This window comes from Eumetopias jubatus, unplaced genomic scaffold, assembly GCF_037043125.1.
Source record: "Eumetopias jubatus isolate StellerSeaLion01/CBP00866 unplaced genomic scaffold, mEumJub1_p1.0 scaffold_9, whole genome shotgun sequence".
Taxonomy (NCBI): Eukaryota; Metazoa; Chordata; class Mammalia; order Carnivora; family Otariidae; genus Eumetopias; species Eumetopias jubatus.
The window spans coordinates 139446877-139459858 of NW_028274815.1; the positions used below are offsets into that span (position 1 = coordinate 139446877).

Genomic DNA, 12982 nt, shown 5'->3' on the forward strand with positions numbered 1-12982 from the left:
TGGGCCTTTTTATTCCTTTTTAGAAGATAGAATGTGTACGCGCCATTCAGTGAGAACTCAGCAAGAGAAGCTACAGACTGAGTGGGAAGCAGAGCCCTTTGTGCCACGTCCTCGGGGCACAGGGAGACAGAAGGGGATTCCGTCAGCAGCCCTGGTAGCAGAGCCTCCCGTGAAGCAGCAAAGCTGCGGGCGAAGGGGGTTAAGAGTCTCCTGTGGAGACCTAGCTGAGGGCCAGGACTGAGGCTGAACGAAAGCAGGGCAGCCACTGGCTAGAGCAAGAGTGAGCAGGGGGCCGTCAGCACCAGGAACCTTGCAGGAGAGGACGGCGATGTTAAGACTTGATCTACTACAAACCGGAAATACAGGACTTGTTCACAGCAGCTGCTCTGCAGAATTTTGCATTCAAACACTTAATTGAGTGCTGCTCGTGCTTGTGTCCTTCATGTTCTGTGTGAATTAGGAACTTGCGTGAGCGTCTATAAGGAACAAGGTCGGTCTAGTTAGAACCTCTAAAGGAGGGAAACGGGAGTTTTCTGTGTCCATGTGAAGTGCTACGCGCCTCCGTCTACAGAAGCCATCACACTCTGCATGCCCTCGTAGAGTGGCTTGGACTCACAAACCAGTAAGGTGGACACGCCCTGCCCGCCACCAGTGGCTAGTCTCAGAGCCTGGTGACGAGGAACATGAAGGAGAGCTCCCACTAAGGACAGCACTCCCGAGACGCAAGGTGAGGGGAAGACTCCGCTCTACGGAGCTGTCATAATTCCACCGAGACACAGATCCTCTTAAGAAAAGGTTAACAAATACGGAAATTTATTGCAGGACACGTGGACAGTAAATGGAATGGAAATGCCTACATATCGTTTTGAGAATCATCCATGATCTGAATTTGAAAATCACTAAGATTTCATCATCATGATGCTTTCTTTTGTTTCTTCTTTTCGTTTTCTTCTTTCTCTTTTTCGATCTCAGCAACATATTTTTCAATTTCTTCAGGATTTAAAATCTACCGAAGAAAGTTTACAGTTAGCCCCCAAGCCACACAAGGTGCCCCAGAGCACCAGTGCCGCCTTTGGGGAGGGAACTCCCCTTTGGGGAGGCTCGGGCCAGACTGCACCTCACAGCTGCTTCTACAGGAAAACCAGGCTGGGTGCACCTGATCCAGGTGACAACAGTCTGAGCCTGCCTGTAGGCAACAGAAAAGCAGAAGCATATCTGCTGGGCTGCTGACAGCTTTTCAGTGTGTCAAGAGCACATCATTTGTGGGGGGCCTTGGGAAAACCTCTCTCCTAGCACTGAAGCTGCAGGACAAGGGTCCCTGCCCCCCCCCCCCCCCAACCACCAGGAATGCTCCAGAGTGAAAGACAGCAAATAAACTTGGTGATTACCTTGAGGGGTTGATCTCGCCTCATGACAGCCAGTTCAATGTTTTTGCCGCCAGACTGAACCACCTTGGAAGGAAGAGAATAACATCAGACATGGCCACACAGCTCTGACAAATACCTCAAATACTGCCCTTTAAGGGGAGAGGGTGGGACACCCTGCAGCCCCAGCCCCTTCTTCCACAGAGCAGCTATGCTCACAGCCCTCCCTACCACTAAGCCCCAAAAGCTGGAGCCTAGCCTGGCCTTCTGACACCCCCTCTGCCTCTTTGGCTTTACCTGCCAGCACCTCTGAAGTGCTGGCGCAGCCCAAGGCCTCATGACTCCCAGGCACCGTTTTCCGTTCTAATTCCCCAACCTCAGCAGCAGCAGGAACCTCAGCAAGGCTGGGCGGGCTCTGAGTGGCAGAGTCCACCCCTGGTGGTTCCTGTCCTGCGTCTGCTTCTCCTCACCTGTGTGCTCTCAGACCTGGTCCCTGATCGCTCTGGCCGCGGGAAGGAGCTGCGAGAGCACCGGGGCAGCGTCCAGTCAGAGCACGCCCTCAGGGGCCCAGCGTCACCGCCCACACTCTCAGCGCCTCCCCTCCTGCTGCCTGTGCACCAGCTGCCCGCTTCTGTGCCCTCCGTCCTGCCTAGCCCAAGCACCAGGTGTTCCAATGCAAACGCACTTCCAGGAGGGCCTTGATAACCAGCTTAATGGTCAGGTCGTCCGTCTCAATGGCTTCATCAGTATAATTCTTCTCTAGAAATTCACGCACAGATTTGGCGCCCCGGCCTATGGCATTGGCCTGAAACAAAAATGTGTCATGTGGTATAAGGCACGACAATCCAGAGCCAGCCCAAGAACGTGGCCATGGCTGCCGAGGCCAGCCATGGGTCTCAGTGAGAGGGAGCCTGGCGGCAGGTAGATTCCAGGCCCTGCTCCGTGGCTTCCTTTCCCAAAGGGCTTTTTGGAATTGGTGCTGATCCTCACCAAGAGTGGGATTCTTTCTCATGAATGAAAACACCTGTGCAATTTGACTTTATGCCACGTATCCCCACGCCTCACTGTGGCTTGGACTTTGTCTCAAAGAGCAAGCGTCATGACGTCTTTGCTCCCATTACCAGCAGAAATATCGTGGAGCAGACAGGTGGTGTGTACATGTGCACAGGAACTGGGAAGACAAGGCCACCTTGAGCCACCAGCTTGGCCTCTGCAACCTCCTTCACTGGCAAGACCACCCGAAGACCCTCTGTCTGGTCAGGGACTCACCTTCCAGGCATGGTATGTCCCTGAAGGGTCAGTCTGATAGAGTCTGGGGGTGCCGTCAAAGTCAAAACCCACAATAAGGGCAGAGATGCCAAACGGCCTGCGCCCGTTGCTCTGTGTATAGCGCTGGTGGGAAAAGGAACATGTTAATGCTACCTTCTCATCATGAAAAGGCCCCCGGAACCCACCCTAAGCAACACACACGGCGTTCAGAAGAGCTGTGGTTTCACTGAGAGGATGGAGATGCTCTCGGGTTATCTGCAACGCAAATGACGAATGAGCCGAGGCCACGGCGCTCAGTCCTCCTGCCCTCTGTGCGTTCTCGCTCAGAAAGAGGGGAAAGCTAGACCTGTGAGCGGAACTGTGTCACAGAGCACAACCAAGGCCACTGGAACTACTCTTGACAACAAACACACTTCTCGCTACACTTGGTTTTAAAATGACTAGCGTTTCACCATAAGGTGGGGGTGGCTTTCAGCATCTCCCAAGTGCTGGCTAGCCAGTCACATGGGACATCAAGACAAAAACTACCGTCTCCCTCCAGGACTGTCCCATGCCACTAAATGAGAATAATGCCACCGAAGTGGGTAAGCTGTAGAAAGTTACACTTGTACGAATAAAGAGCAGGACTGTGCACGAAGTCAGGGCAGTCTAATTCCCCTGAAGTGATACGTGCAAACACACACACACAGTAACGTGAACTGCTGGGGCAGGGCCCTCTGCGGCACAGCAGTGACGGCTCTGTAGGCAGGGCCGAGGCCCAGGCGGGGGCCCACCTGCTTCAGACTGGCGACGTAGCGGGTGATGTACTCCACGGTAACTGGGTCCTCCACTGTCAGCCGGTGGCTCTGGCACTCCACCCGGGCCCTGTTGATGACTATCCTCGCGTCAGCAGTGAGCCCTGCAAGAGCAGAGAACACCCCCTGACGCACGCCTCACCCCCCACTGAGGATGGCCCGGGCCCCGTGGCCAGACAGAAGTTGCACTCGAACCATTCCTCTGACACCTGGCTCTGTGGTCATCTGGGTGCAACGATCGGCCTGTGTGAGCAGCTCAGACAAAGCAAGTCAATCCCTAGTTTAGCTCAGGTGAACTGGGATCCTCCTACAGTGGACCTGCAGGGAGGAGTGCAGGAAGCCACGTAAACGGCAAGAGCACCCTGCACACCCCCACAGCAGGGTGCCATGGCCATGGAAAGCCAAACCTGTCTCGAGACTCTAACTACGATCCAGTCACGCGCTGGCAACAGCACAGGCCTTGGTCCAGAGGGCACCCCGAGAAAGCATGGTGAAGCCTTTTTTTTGTTTCCACAAGTCCAAATCTACTGTTTTTAAAACAATTTTTAGTTTACCAATTTCCGTATCTTCCAAGAGCAAACCCACCAAGATAGCCTCCAAAGGGCTGATCGTTACTGACCTCTGAAAAATAGGGCACCGGCCTCAGACTCACCTGCGAATGCCATGCAGACGTTGTCATCCAACGCACAGATCTTGCGCACAGTTCTCTCATCCTGCAGCTTGGCCACTGACTTCTTCTCTACGCCCAGAACAACAATGTCCTTTCCCCGCACGCCAACCTTCAATAAAAGTCAACACGGTACTTAAGAAAGTAACAAGAGTTTCTCCCAGGAGGCACAGAACACTAAGCAGATGGTAACCTGGTCCTGGGAACACCCTGGGGCTGGACACCACACCTGCAGATCACAGATGCTGATCCGTTTCTGGCAGAGCTAGCCCAGGTGTCATGACCGGGGTGCCCAGTCCTCTGCCTTGAACATACTGATACACAGTTTCAATTACAATATAAGTAACTACTGTATCAAAGAGTCACATACAAGGTTTTTAAGCCCGAAACCCTGACGTTCAAGTCAAATGCTCTGAAGGCAGTGTTTTTGTAGCTGTGAAATTGTACTAAAACCCACCCCACTCCCTCCTACACGATGACACACTGATGTGCACAGCTGTGGGGAAGGCCTGATTTGCTATCAGGCGGCAGGAGAACCGTAACAACTCCTCCTGGGAACTCAACTGCTGTCTGTGATTAGCAGACACTGCAGATGTAAGAGGGGTGTTTTAAAAACGTGGAAAAATCCCCACTGGCCAGTTCACTGTCCCTCATCAGGGCAGGAGCAGATACGAACGGGACAACACTCAGAAGACTAACAAGACTTAGCTGAGAGCAGATTTTCCAACCAGGGTACTATGGGCATTGGGGCTGGCTGATTCTTTGAGGTGGCACTGCCTCCCCACCTGTACCCCTAAAGGTCAGCCAGTAGCACTTCACAGTCTAGGGCAAAGAAAAATGTCTCCACCCACTGCCAAATGCCCCTTGGGGTGCAAAATCATGCCCCCCCCCCGCCCCCGTGCAGTTGAGAAGTACTGGTTTGCAGTGTTTCAGATTTTGAGGCTGGCTCTCCTGTCTTAAATTCCCTGGGGGGGGGGGGGCGGGGGGAGACCAGGCCCAGAGACACTGGGAGGATTAAGCAAAGCCAGCCACCCTGGCTGGCCTGAGGGAGTACGAGGGGATGGGGGAACGTCCCAAGCAGCTTCCAGTACTCTTTAACTTAAGATAGGTCACAAGATGGATTTTGGACCTTAATTTCACAAAAGATTCAGTAAGCAAAAACACTTTACGATTCAGAGTTATGGATACTTTCTCTCTGTTCTGACTCAAATCTCTGAAACAACAGGTGATAAAAAAAAAAAATAACCAACAAAGACCATCATACAGTTTGACCAGTAAGCAAACCGACAGGTGTCTCAAAGACATCCCGAATTTAAATTTCACATGGTGGTCAAAATGGCAAGTTTGTGCTCAGATGCCAACAGGAAAATGCATCAACACACCGCCCAACACGGTGGAGGGCTCCCTGCGGCACCGCCGATACACAGAACCCGCTTCCCTTGGTTCCTGAAGCCCACCCGGACCTTGAGGACAGTCCTTTCCCTAGCGCGGGAAGTCCTTAAGTGGGAACCTCACGGGTGCGGTTCCCCTAAGTTGCTCACATAAAGGACTCACTGAGCCCGCCACGAGCCGGCCCTGCTGCTCGGTGCCCAGCACCCGGGCCTCTCTGCTGCCCGAGGTGCACGGGCAGGGCCCAGAGCCGTGCACGGGTGACCCACCAAAATGGCCGTCCCCTAGGCCGCTCCCACACACTCTGAACTACCCGAGGAAGAAAAGCACCGCTCCTCCGCAGCTCAGCACGCACCCTGAAACCGCTGGCCAGCACACGTCCACCGCAGCCGCCCTCGGGTGAGAGGCCGCCGCCCGGCGGGCAGCGCCAGCAGGCTTCCCTGGGCCCAGCACCCGCGGCTCATAAACGCGCCCCCTCCCGTTCCCTGCAGCACCACCACCGGCTCCCGGGTCCCACTAACGCCGCTGTGCCCACCCCACAAAGCCACCCGAGCCGAACGCACCCCTGCGACAAAAGGGGGCCGTCGGCACGGCCGTCCCCAGGCTCCCCCCCGCCCCGCATCCGCCACCGCGACGCCGGGCCCGTGCGCCAGGCCCCGCCGGCCGCCGCTCACCGCGGTCGAGCCCTTCTTCACGGCCTCCTGCGCGTACTCCACTTGGAAGAGGTGGCCGTCGGGCGAGAAGACGGTGATGGCGCGGTCGTAGCTCATGCCGGCGGCGCGCTGGGGCCCGGGAAAAGCGCACACTCACCGCCGCTAGGCCCGCGATTCACGACGCTTCTGCGCCCGCCCGCCCCCGCCGCTGCGCACTGCGCTGCGGGCCTACGGCGGCGTCGGGCGGCGTCGGGCGGCGTCGGGCGGCGTCAGGCGGCGTCGGGCGGACGTGCGCGCGCGCCGGGGCGGGGCCGGGCCGAACCACCGGCGGCCGGGAGCGGGGGGGACGGCGCGGCGGCGGGGGGGCCAGATGCGGGGCGCCGGGCGGCCGTCCGGGGGGTGCCTCCTGGGACTTGGCGGCGGGGGCGGGCGGCGCGCGGGATCGGCGGCGCGGCGGGCCCGGGGGCAGCGCGGGGGTACGCTGGGGCGGGCGAGCCCACGACGCGGCGCCCCCCGCGCCTCCTGCCCCGCCCCCCGGCCCCCCCCCCCCTCCTCGCGACTGCGGAGAATGAGCGCCCGGGGCCGCCGAGCGCCGCCGGAGCAGAAGCCCCGAGGATCTCGGGCTGATCCCGCGTGCGACCATGTCGGTGGCTTTCGCGTCCGCCCGGCCGCGAGGCAAAGGGGAGGTCACGCAGCAGACCATCCAGAAGGTGGGCCGGGGCGGGCGCGCGGGGCCGGGGCGTGCGGGGCCGGGGGGCGCGGGGTGGGCGCGGGGCGCGAACAAAGCCGGGGCGCAGCCGACGACCGCGACCCCGCCGGGCCCCCCGCCGCCCGCGCCCGCTCGCCGGGGGCCCGGGCCCGGGGCCCGCCTGGCTGGCGGCGGGGGGCCCGGGCGCTCGGGGTGGCGGGGGGAGGACCCCGGAGTGCCCGCCGCCGGGCCGAGGGGCCCGGACCTGCGAGGCCCCCGCGGGGGCGTGCGGGGGCCGCCGAGTCGGCGGCCCCCGAGCCCTTCCCGGAGCGCGCGGCGCCCCGGGGTCGACCTGCCGGCCACGCTTGGCGGCCCTCACGTGCGTGTCAAATTGTTTTTCAGCCTGACACCCCGGCCAGCCTCCTCACCTAACAGAAACTTTACCGATTCGCTTTACAGCCTTTCCCCGCGTCCTGTAAGTTTGGCCTTGTGGCTCTCCCGAGATAACTCTCACAGGGGTGTGGGGGCATCTTTCACAAGAGCCTGACGCTTTCAAGTCGAGATTTTAAATTTTCTCTGTTTCTCCGTAGAAGACAAGTTCAGAAGGAAATTGGTGTTAGCCATTCCCGTTTGAATTTTCCCATCGTCTTTGGTAGCTGCCCTGATTTCTCCTTCGCCCTCCGGATTCTTGGGTCGCGATGCGCCCTGGTTCTCACTAGCTTCTCCCCCCCTCCCAGGGGGGTCACCTTGATGACCGCGGGCCCCCCTTCCTTAATGGCCCGCTAGGACCTTGTGTACTTTGTCCTCAGTCTCTTCTCTGTTTGGAGACTACGTTTGGTGCGGTTGGTATTTAACAATGAACCTCAGTAAGCTGTAAACCGTGAAGAGAGCACCTGAGAGAGGCAGAAACATAGACGGAGAAGTGAACCATGTTTTCTGTTTAGCGAACTCTTAAGTGGTGTGCTCTGCACACGGCACTGCTCAAGGGCTTTGCAGATCTCAACTCATTTAATTTTTTGTGGCAGTTACCATCATCTCTGGTTTACAGACAAGGAAACTGAGATATAGCGAAGCTAAGTGCTTTGCCGGGAGACAAGCCCAGTGGTCTTCTGGAGCCAAGACTTTTGATCCGGGAATGCTTGGCTAGGCAGAGGGTCAGGCGATCCGGCTCAGAGGCACACTTTGGCAATCCAAGGGGGTCCCCTGGCACCTTGGCTTTTTGGAGCTCAGTGTGATGAGCACAGTGACTGTTCCCGAAGCTACCTTTGGTCTAACAGTCATTTAGTTATTTGTACTTTGCACTCACCCTCTAGGATCGCTCTCCAAAGTCTCCAAGCAGAAGTGTGTGTGTCAGAGCACTGCTCCCAGACAACAGGTCAGAAAGAGGGAAACCTGCCGACCATTGAAAATGGGTCTTCGGTTCAGGCACTCATCTGATTTGACCTGATGGGGTTAGCAGTCCCTGTACTTGCCTTGGTGTGTTGGCAGCGCGTGGATGTAGCCAGGGCTCTTGTTGGCAGTCTAGGGCGTGCTCAGAGGTCCATGTCTTACACTCATGCTTAGAGGGTTGAGAGAAACCAGGGGGTTCCTTGGGCGCTAGCTTGGTAGTGACAGCGGGAAGTATACAACTTGTCCTTAGGGTGTATTTGAGCAGAAGTTTGTCTCCTCAGCCTTTAAGGTCCACTCAGGTGTTCCCTCCCTCATGCTCTTTTGACAGTAATGTGACGAGTGTCGCATTTTGACAAATTGCCTGGGCTCCTAAGTTTGCGAGTCACTGACTTATGCTTTGTTGCATGCTTTTCCTGGCACAATGCCTGGCACAGTTGGTGCTCAGTATGTACTAGAGCATCCACGATAGTGGTCTTGTCAGTGGAAGCGTCTGGGAAAGGCAGATGTGTGCGTTTTCTATGGCTGCCATAATGTCACAGTAAACTTGGTGGTTTAAAACAGCAGAAATTTATTTTCTCACAGCCTGGAGGCCAGATGTCCAAAATTAAGGTGTTGGCGGGGTTGGTGACTTTCTGGGGCTCTCAGGGAGGATCTGCTGTATATTTTTTCTCTGAGCTCCTGGTGCTCCTGGCTTGTAGACGCATCACCCCCATCTCTGCTTTGGTCTTCATGTGGTGGTCTCCTCTGTGTCCAAATTTCTCCTCTTTTCTCAAGGTTGCTAGTCAGAGTGTTTAGGGCCCACTTTTCTTCAGTCTGATCTCACCTTAACTTGATCATATCTGCAAAGACCATTATCTCCAAATAAGGCCACATTCGCAGGTACTGGGGATTAAGACCGGAACATGATATCTTGAGAAACACAATGTAACCCATAACAGAGAGCGTGCGGGGTAGGGGTGTTCTAGAGAAGGAAAACCAAGGTGCAAGGGTAGGAAGGGTCTAGAAGATCGAGGGAATTGCAGGTGGTTCCACACGTGGCCTGCGTAGAAGGGTATGGAAGATTGAAGGAGTTAAGGGTGGTCTCACCGGTGGTCTGCATGGAGCAGATCACGGGACCAAAACGGGAAGGGCTGGGAGAGCCAGCCTGCTTTGGGGAGCTGGGGCTGTGTGCCGACGTGGTTTCTCTCATAGTGAGCAAACACCGTTTCGGTGCATGGGAGACGTAGGCAGAACTGCCCTTCTGTGAGAACCACAGGGAATGTGACTTTGCCAGGGCCCCTGAGGTGGAGATGGGCGGTGTATCCCAGCAAACTCCACTGGTCCCTGTACCCGGCTAGGTGGCCTGCAGGCTGGGAGCCGCCCTGGCCACTCTCCCCTGGTTGGGGACCAGGGATTCCCCGCTGGCCAGAGCTGTGCCCCCACTGCCGCAGGAGGGGTGGGATTGTGGTCATCTCTGTGGGCCGTGTGGCTGGGCTTGGGCACACCGGAGGAGGCCCTGCACACCGGGGCTTGGCTGGTATGCAGACCCCTCCTTGTTGCTTGGCACACGTGGTTGCTTAATAAATGTAAGTTTTATTGTTACTGCTTGTGTTGCTTTTCTTAATCCGTTTTCTTGGCTAGAGGGTGGGCACAGCGTCTCGTGTCAGTGCCCCCAGCACGCTGTGCAGCGGGGAGACAGGCGCTGTGGGAGTGGGGTGGAGCTGGTAGACATTTGGGCACCTGGGCTGTCTGCCAGTGCAGGTCCAGTCTAGGAAAGTGAGACCCGCGAGGGCAGGTGCCATGCCTGGGGTCTGAGTCAGGGGCCCCTTTGTCCTCCAGGGCTGGGGGGTCGGGGGCACAGAGGTGAGGGATGGCCATCTAGGTTGGGTGTGGTTGCCATATGCTCTCTCAGACCTGGAATTTGTCTTAAAGAATGGGGGCTAAGTTGGTAAAGATGGTAAACTGGCCATTTTTAACATTACCTGTTGCCCAACTGCAAATGGCTTGTGGATGCCAAGCCCCGCCTTGGCTAATTGACTGTCCTAGGCAGCTGTCACTGAAAGCCTTCTCCCCACTGAGCAGAGCCCCGATCAAGGGAACCACCAGACCTGTTTTCCCATCCTCAGGGACAGGAGGGGGTGGTGTGGGTCGGAGCACAGCCCTGGGGCGGGCGGGAGCCAGGGCCTGGGGTGCTGTTGGTTGGCTTTGTGTGAGGGTGCTGCTCCATGATGCCCTGAGTCAGCCCCTGTGGGGGAAGCGTAAGGAAGCACATTCCCAAGAAGGGAACAGGCCCGTGTTCTCTGCCTGTAAAGCATGGCAACGAGCCCCCCTGCCCCGTGCTCCTCCAGAGACAGCGTTTGCCCTGCCTGCTGCCTGGGCCCCACAGAGCCCCTCAGGCCTGGAGGCTGAGGAAGCATTTGAGGGAAGTGCAGTGGTCGCCGCCGCCAGCATGCATTGGTTTGCCTCATAGTAGCTGTGTTTGCAGCTTCCAGACAGAGGGAGGGGGCGGCAGCCGGGGTTTGCCGCGTGACACTAACGGGTGGTCCCCACTGGCATTCTCGTGGCCCTGGCCCTCTGCCCCTAACCTGTTCCCCAGCCAGCGGGTCCGGGCCTGAGCACCTGCCCTGCACGCTCGGGGGTCAGAGGGCAGCGGTCCTGGGATCCCCAGGCTGTGAACAAGGAACTGGCACCCCCAGCTCCACAGGTGCGGGAGTTGGGGCGGCCCGGCACTGATGTCCCCAAGTCCTGCAGGACCTGTAGAGGGGTCAGGCCAGTCCTTCCTGCCTCATCTGCTGTGTGCATCCTCACTGCTCACCCTGCCACGTGAACCATGACACGTCAAAAGCTCCAGGGAGAAGGTGCTGGATGTTGGTGCAGAGAGGGCTCCTGTAACTCGGTCCCGTTCCACTTGGCCAACATGTTTCCTGTGTAGAACTCACAGCTTTGATGGATGTTTCTGTTCCTTTTCAGCTAGAGGTTGCTGGGAGGTGGGGGAACAGGCCCTTGGGTTGAGGGTGAGGATGGGACCCTGTGGAGCTGCAGGGGTCAGGGGAGCCTCCTGGACTCAAATTCTTCCTCACCTGATAGATACCCGGGCTTAACCTTTCTGTGCCTCAGTTTCCTCACTTTATATGTGGATGATGTTGTGAGTTCCTCACAGGCTGTGCTTTTGGCTAAGTAAGGTGACCTGGCACAGGAAGGCGGTTGGCATCCTAACTGAGGGTCTTCAGCCTTTTGAGCAGACACTTGACCAGAATTTATCAGTGGCATTCTGAAAAGGATGTGAGAGGTCCATCCCAGAGGGCAGGTAACCATGGCAAGTCCAGGGTCATACCGAGAAGAGCATGTGGCTGCTGCATGCGCAAGACCCGAGCGAACATCGCGCATTTGAGAGAACACACACCTCTTCCTTCCGCATGGAAGCTCTCACAGAAGCCAAGTGGTCTTGCTGCCTGTGATGGGCATTTGTAAGCGCTTCCAGCCCTGAAGACAGGAAGGGACTCCTGCGTGCCCTAAGGAAGATAAAAGTGCGTTTGCTATTGCATTAATGTTAGGCGTGTTTTACTGTGCCTTTAGAATTTTTGGCAATTGGACGTGTGCGTCAAACACAGAGCTAGGAACACAAGGCAGGGGCCGGCTCCTCCCAAGGACACTTTGCATGTGGGCTTTGTGTTTTGTTTTTTTTTTTTAACCCACACACCTAATTCATGTATTCTGCAGTTGGGTCCCATTGGCTTTCCTCAGTCGAGTCTGACACCACTTGCTGACCTCTCATGTATTCCCTGGTGGCTGCCTGTGTGCTAGGAGGGTAGACTGGGAGCCCTGATCCATGAGCAATGTAGCTGCCCTGAGATGGAGTGGGAAGAGGCAGCAGAAGTGCCAAGTGCTGGTTCAGCCACCTGGTGATGCTTAACCAGCTATCCGGTTAGCCAGGGTTCTTCCCTCTTACACCTCAGCCCGCTCCTAGGAACTTCCCTCGTGCGTCCATCCACCGCATGTCGTGGGAGGCAAGCATTGTGGCCCTGTTTGTAGCAGCAGAAGGTCTGAGCCCGAGTGAATCCCATGTGGGATTCTTAGGAAACTTGGGAGCTTTGGGGACAATGAGGTAGGATTTTATATGCTGATATAGAAGAATCTCCAAGATGTCAGAGCAGAAAAGGACCAACGTAGACCAGAAGGAAGAAACTGCTCCACCTGTAGGGAGGAGGGAGTCATATGTCCAAAAAGGAGCAGAGGCTGGCTCACCCTGGTGGCTTTGGGTGGGAAGACCAGAGGGGCAGAAATGAGAGAGACACTCAGACGAGGACCTCTCACCACCACTCATCAGTCATAACTCGATGTTGACCTCTGGCTCCTCCAGATGGTGTTACCAAGCTCTTGGGTCATCTCTCCTCAGAAGGCCCCCCTTCCCCTCGGGATTGGTCATCTTTCCTTAGGAAGCCTTGCTTCTGGATCAGGTCATCCCTCCTCAGAAAGTCTTGCTTGGGATTCGTCATGTCTCTTTAGGAGGGTCCCCCTTGGGATCAGTCCTCTCTCCTCAGAAAGTATTGCTCAGGATCGGTCATCTCTCCTCAGGAAGCCTCCCCTTGGGATCAGTCATTTCTCCTCAGGAAGTCTCGCTCAGGATTGGCCATCTCCTCAGGAAGCCTTGCTCAGAATTGGTTATGTCTTCTCAGGAAGTCTCCCCTCAGTATTGGTCATCTCTCTTCAGGAAGCCTCTCCTCAGGACTGGTCATCTCTCCTCAGAAAGTCTTACTCGGGATTGGTCATGTCTCCTCAGGAAGGCCCTC

At 56.7% G+C, this 12982-nt stretch overlaps 2 protein-coding genes across 8 annotated transcripts in view; one reads left to right on the forward strand and one right to left on the reverse strand.

The window, feature by feature from the left end:
- Window positions 1–796: 796 nt before the first annotated feature.
- On the reverse strand, window positions 797–6365 carry PSMA7 (proteasome 20S subunit alpha 7). The gene is made up of 7 exons (XM_028091152.2): window positions 6158–6365; window positions 4080–4206; window positions 3407–3531; window positions 2634–2756; window positions 2050–2169; window positions 1389–1451; window positions 797–1006 (listed from the first exon to the last, which is right to left on the reverse strand). The coding sequence occupies exons 1-7, from the start codon at window positions 6251–6253 to the stop codon at window positions 914–916; spliced, it is 747 nt and encodes a 248-aa protein (XP_027946953.1). The 5' UTR covers window positions 6254–6365; the 3' UTR covers window positions 797–913.
- A 339-nt stretch (window positions 6366–6704) lies between these two features.
- Window positions 6705–12982, forward strand: part of SS18L1 (SS18L1 subunit of BAF chromatin remodeling complex) — a 29101-nt gene continuing 22823 nt past the window's right edge. For 6 of the 7 annotated variants that reach the window (XR_015769045.1, XR_015769046.1, XR_015769047.1 and 3 more), the window contains exon 1: window positions 6705–6846. Coding sequence is in view for 3 of the 7 variants with exons in the window: in XM_088026824.1 (XP_087882950.1) it covers window positions 6778–6846 (69 nt within the window). In the remaining 4 variants the exon portion in view is untranslated. Of the gene's footprint in view, window positions 6847–7226; window positions 7300–12982 lie in introns of all 7 variants that reach the window. The other variant, XM_088026825.1, reaches the window with a different exon arrangement.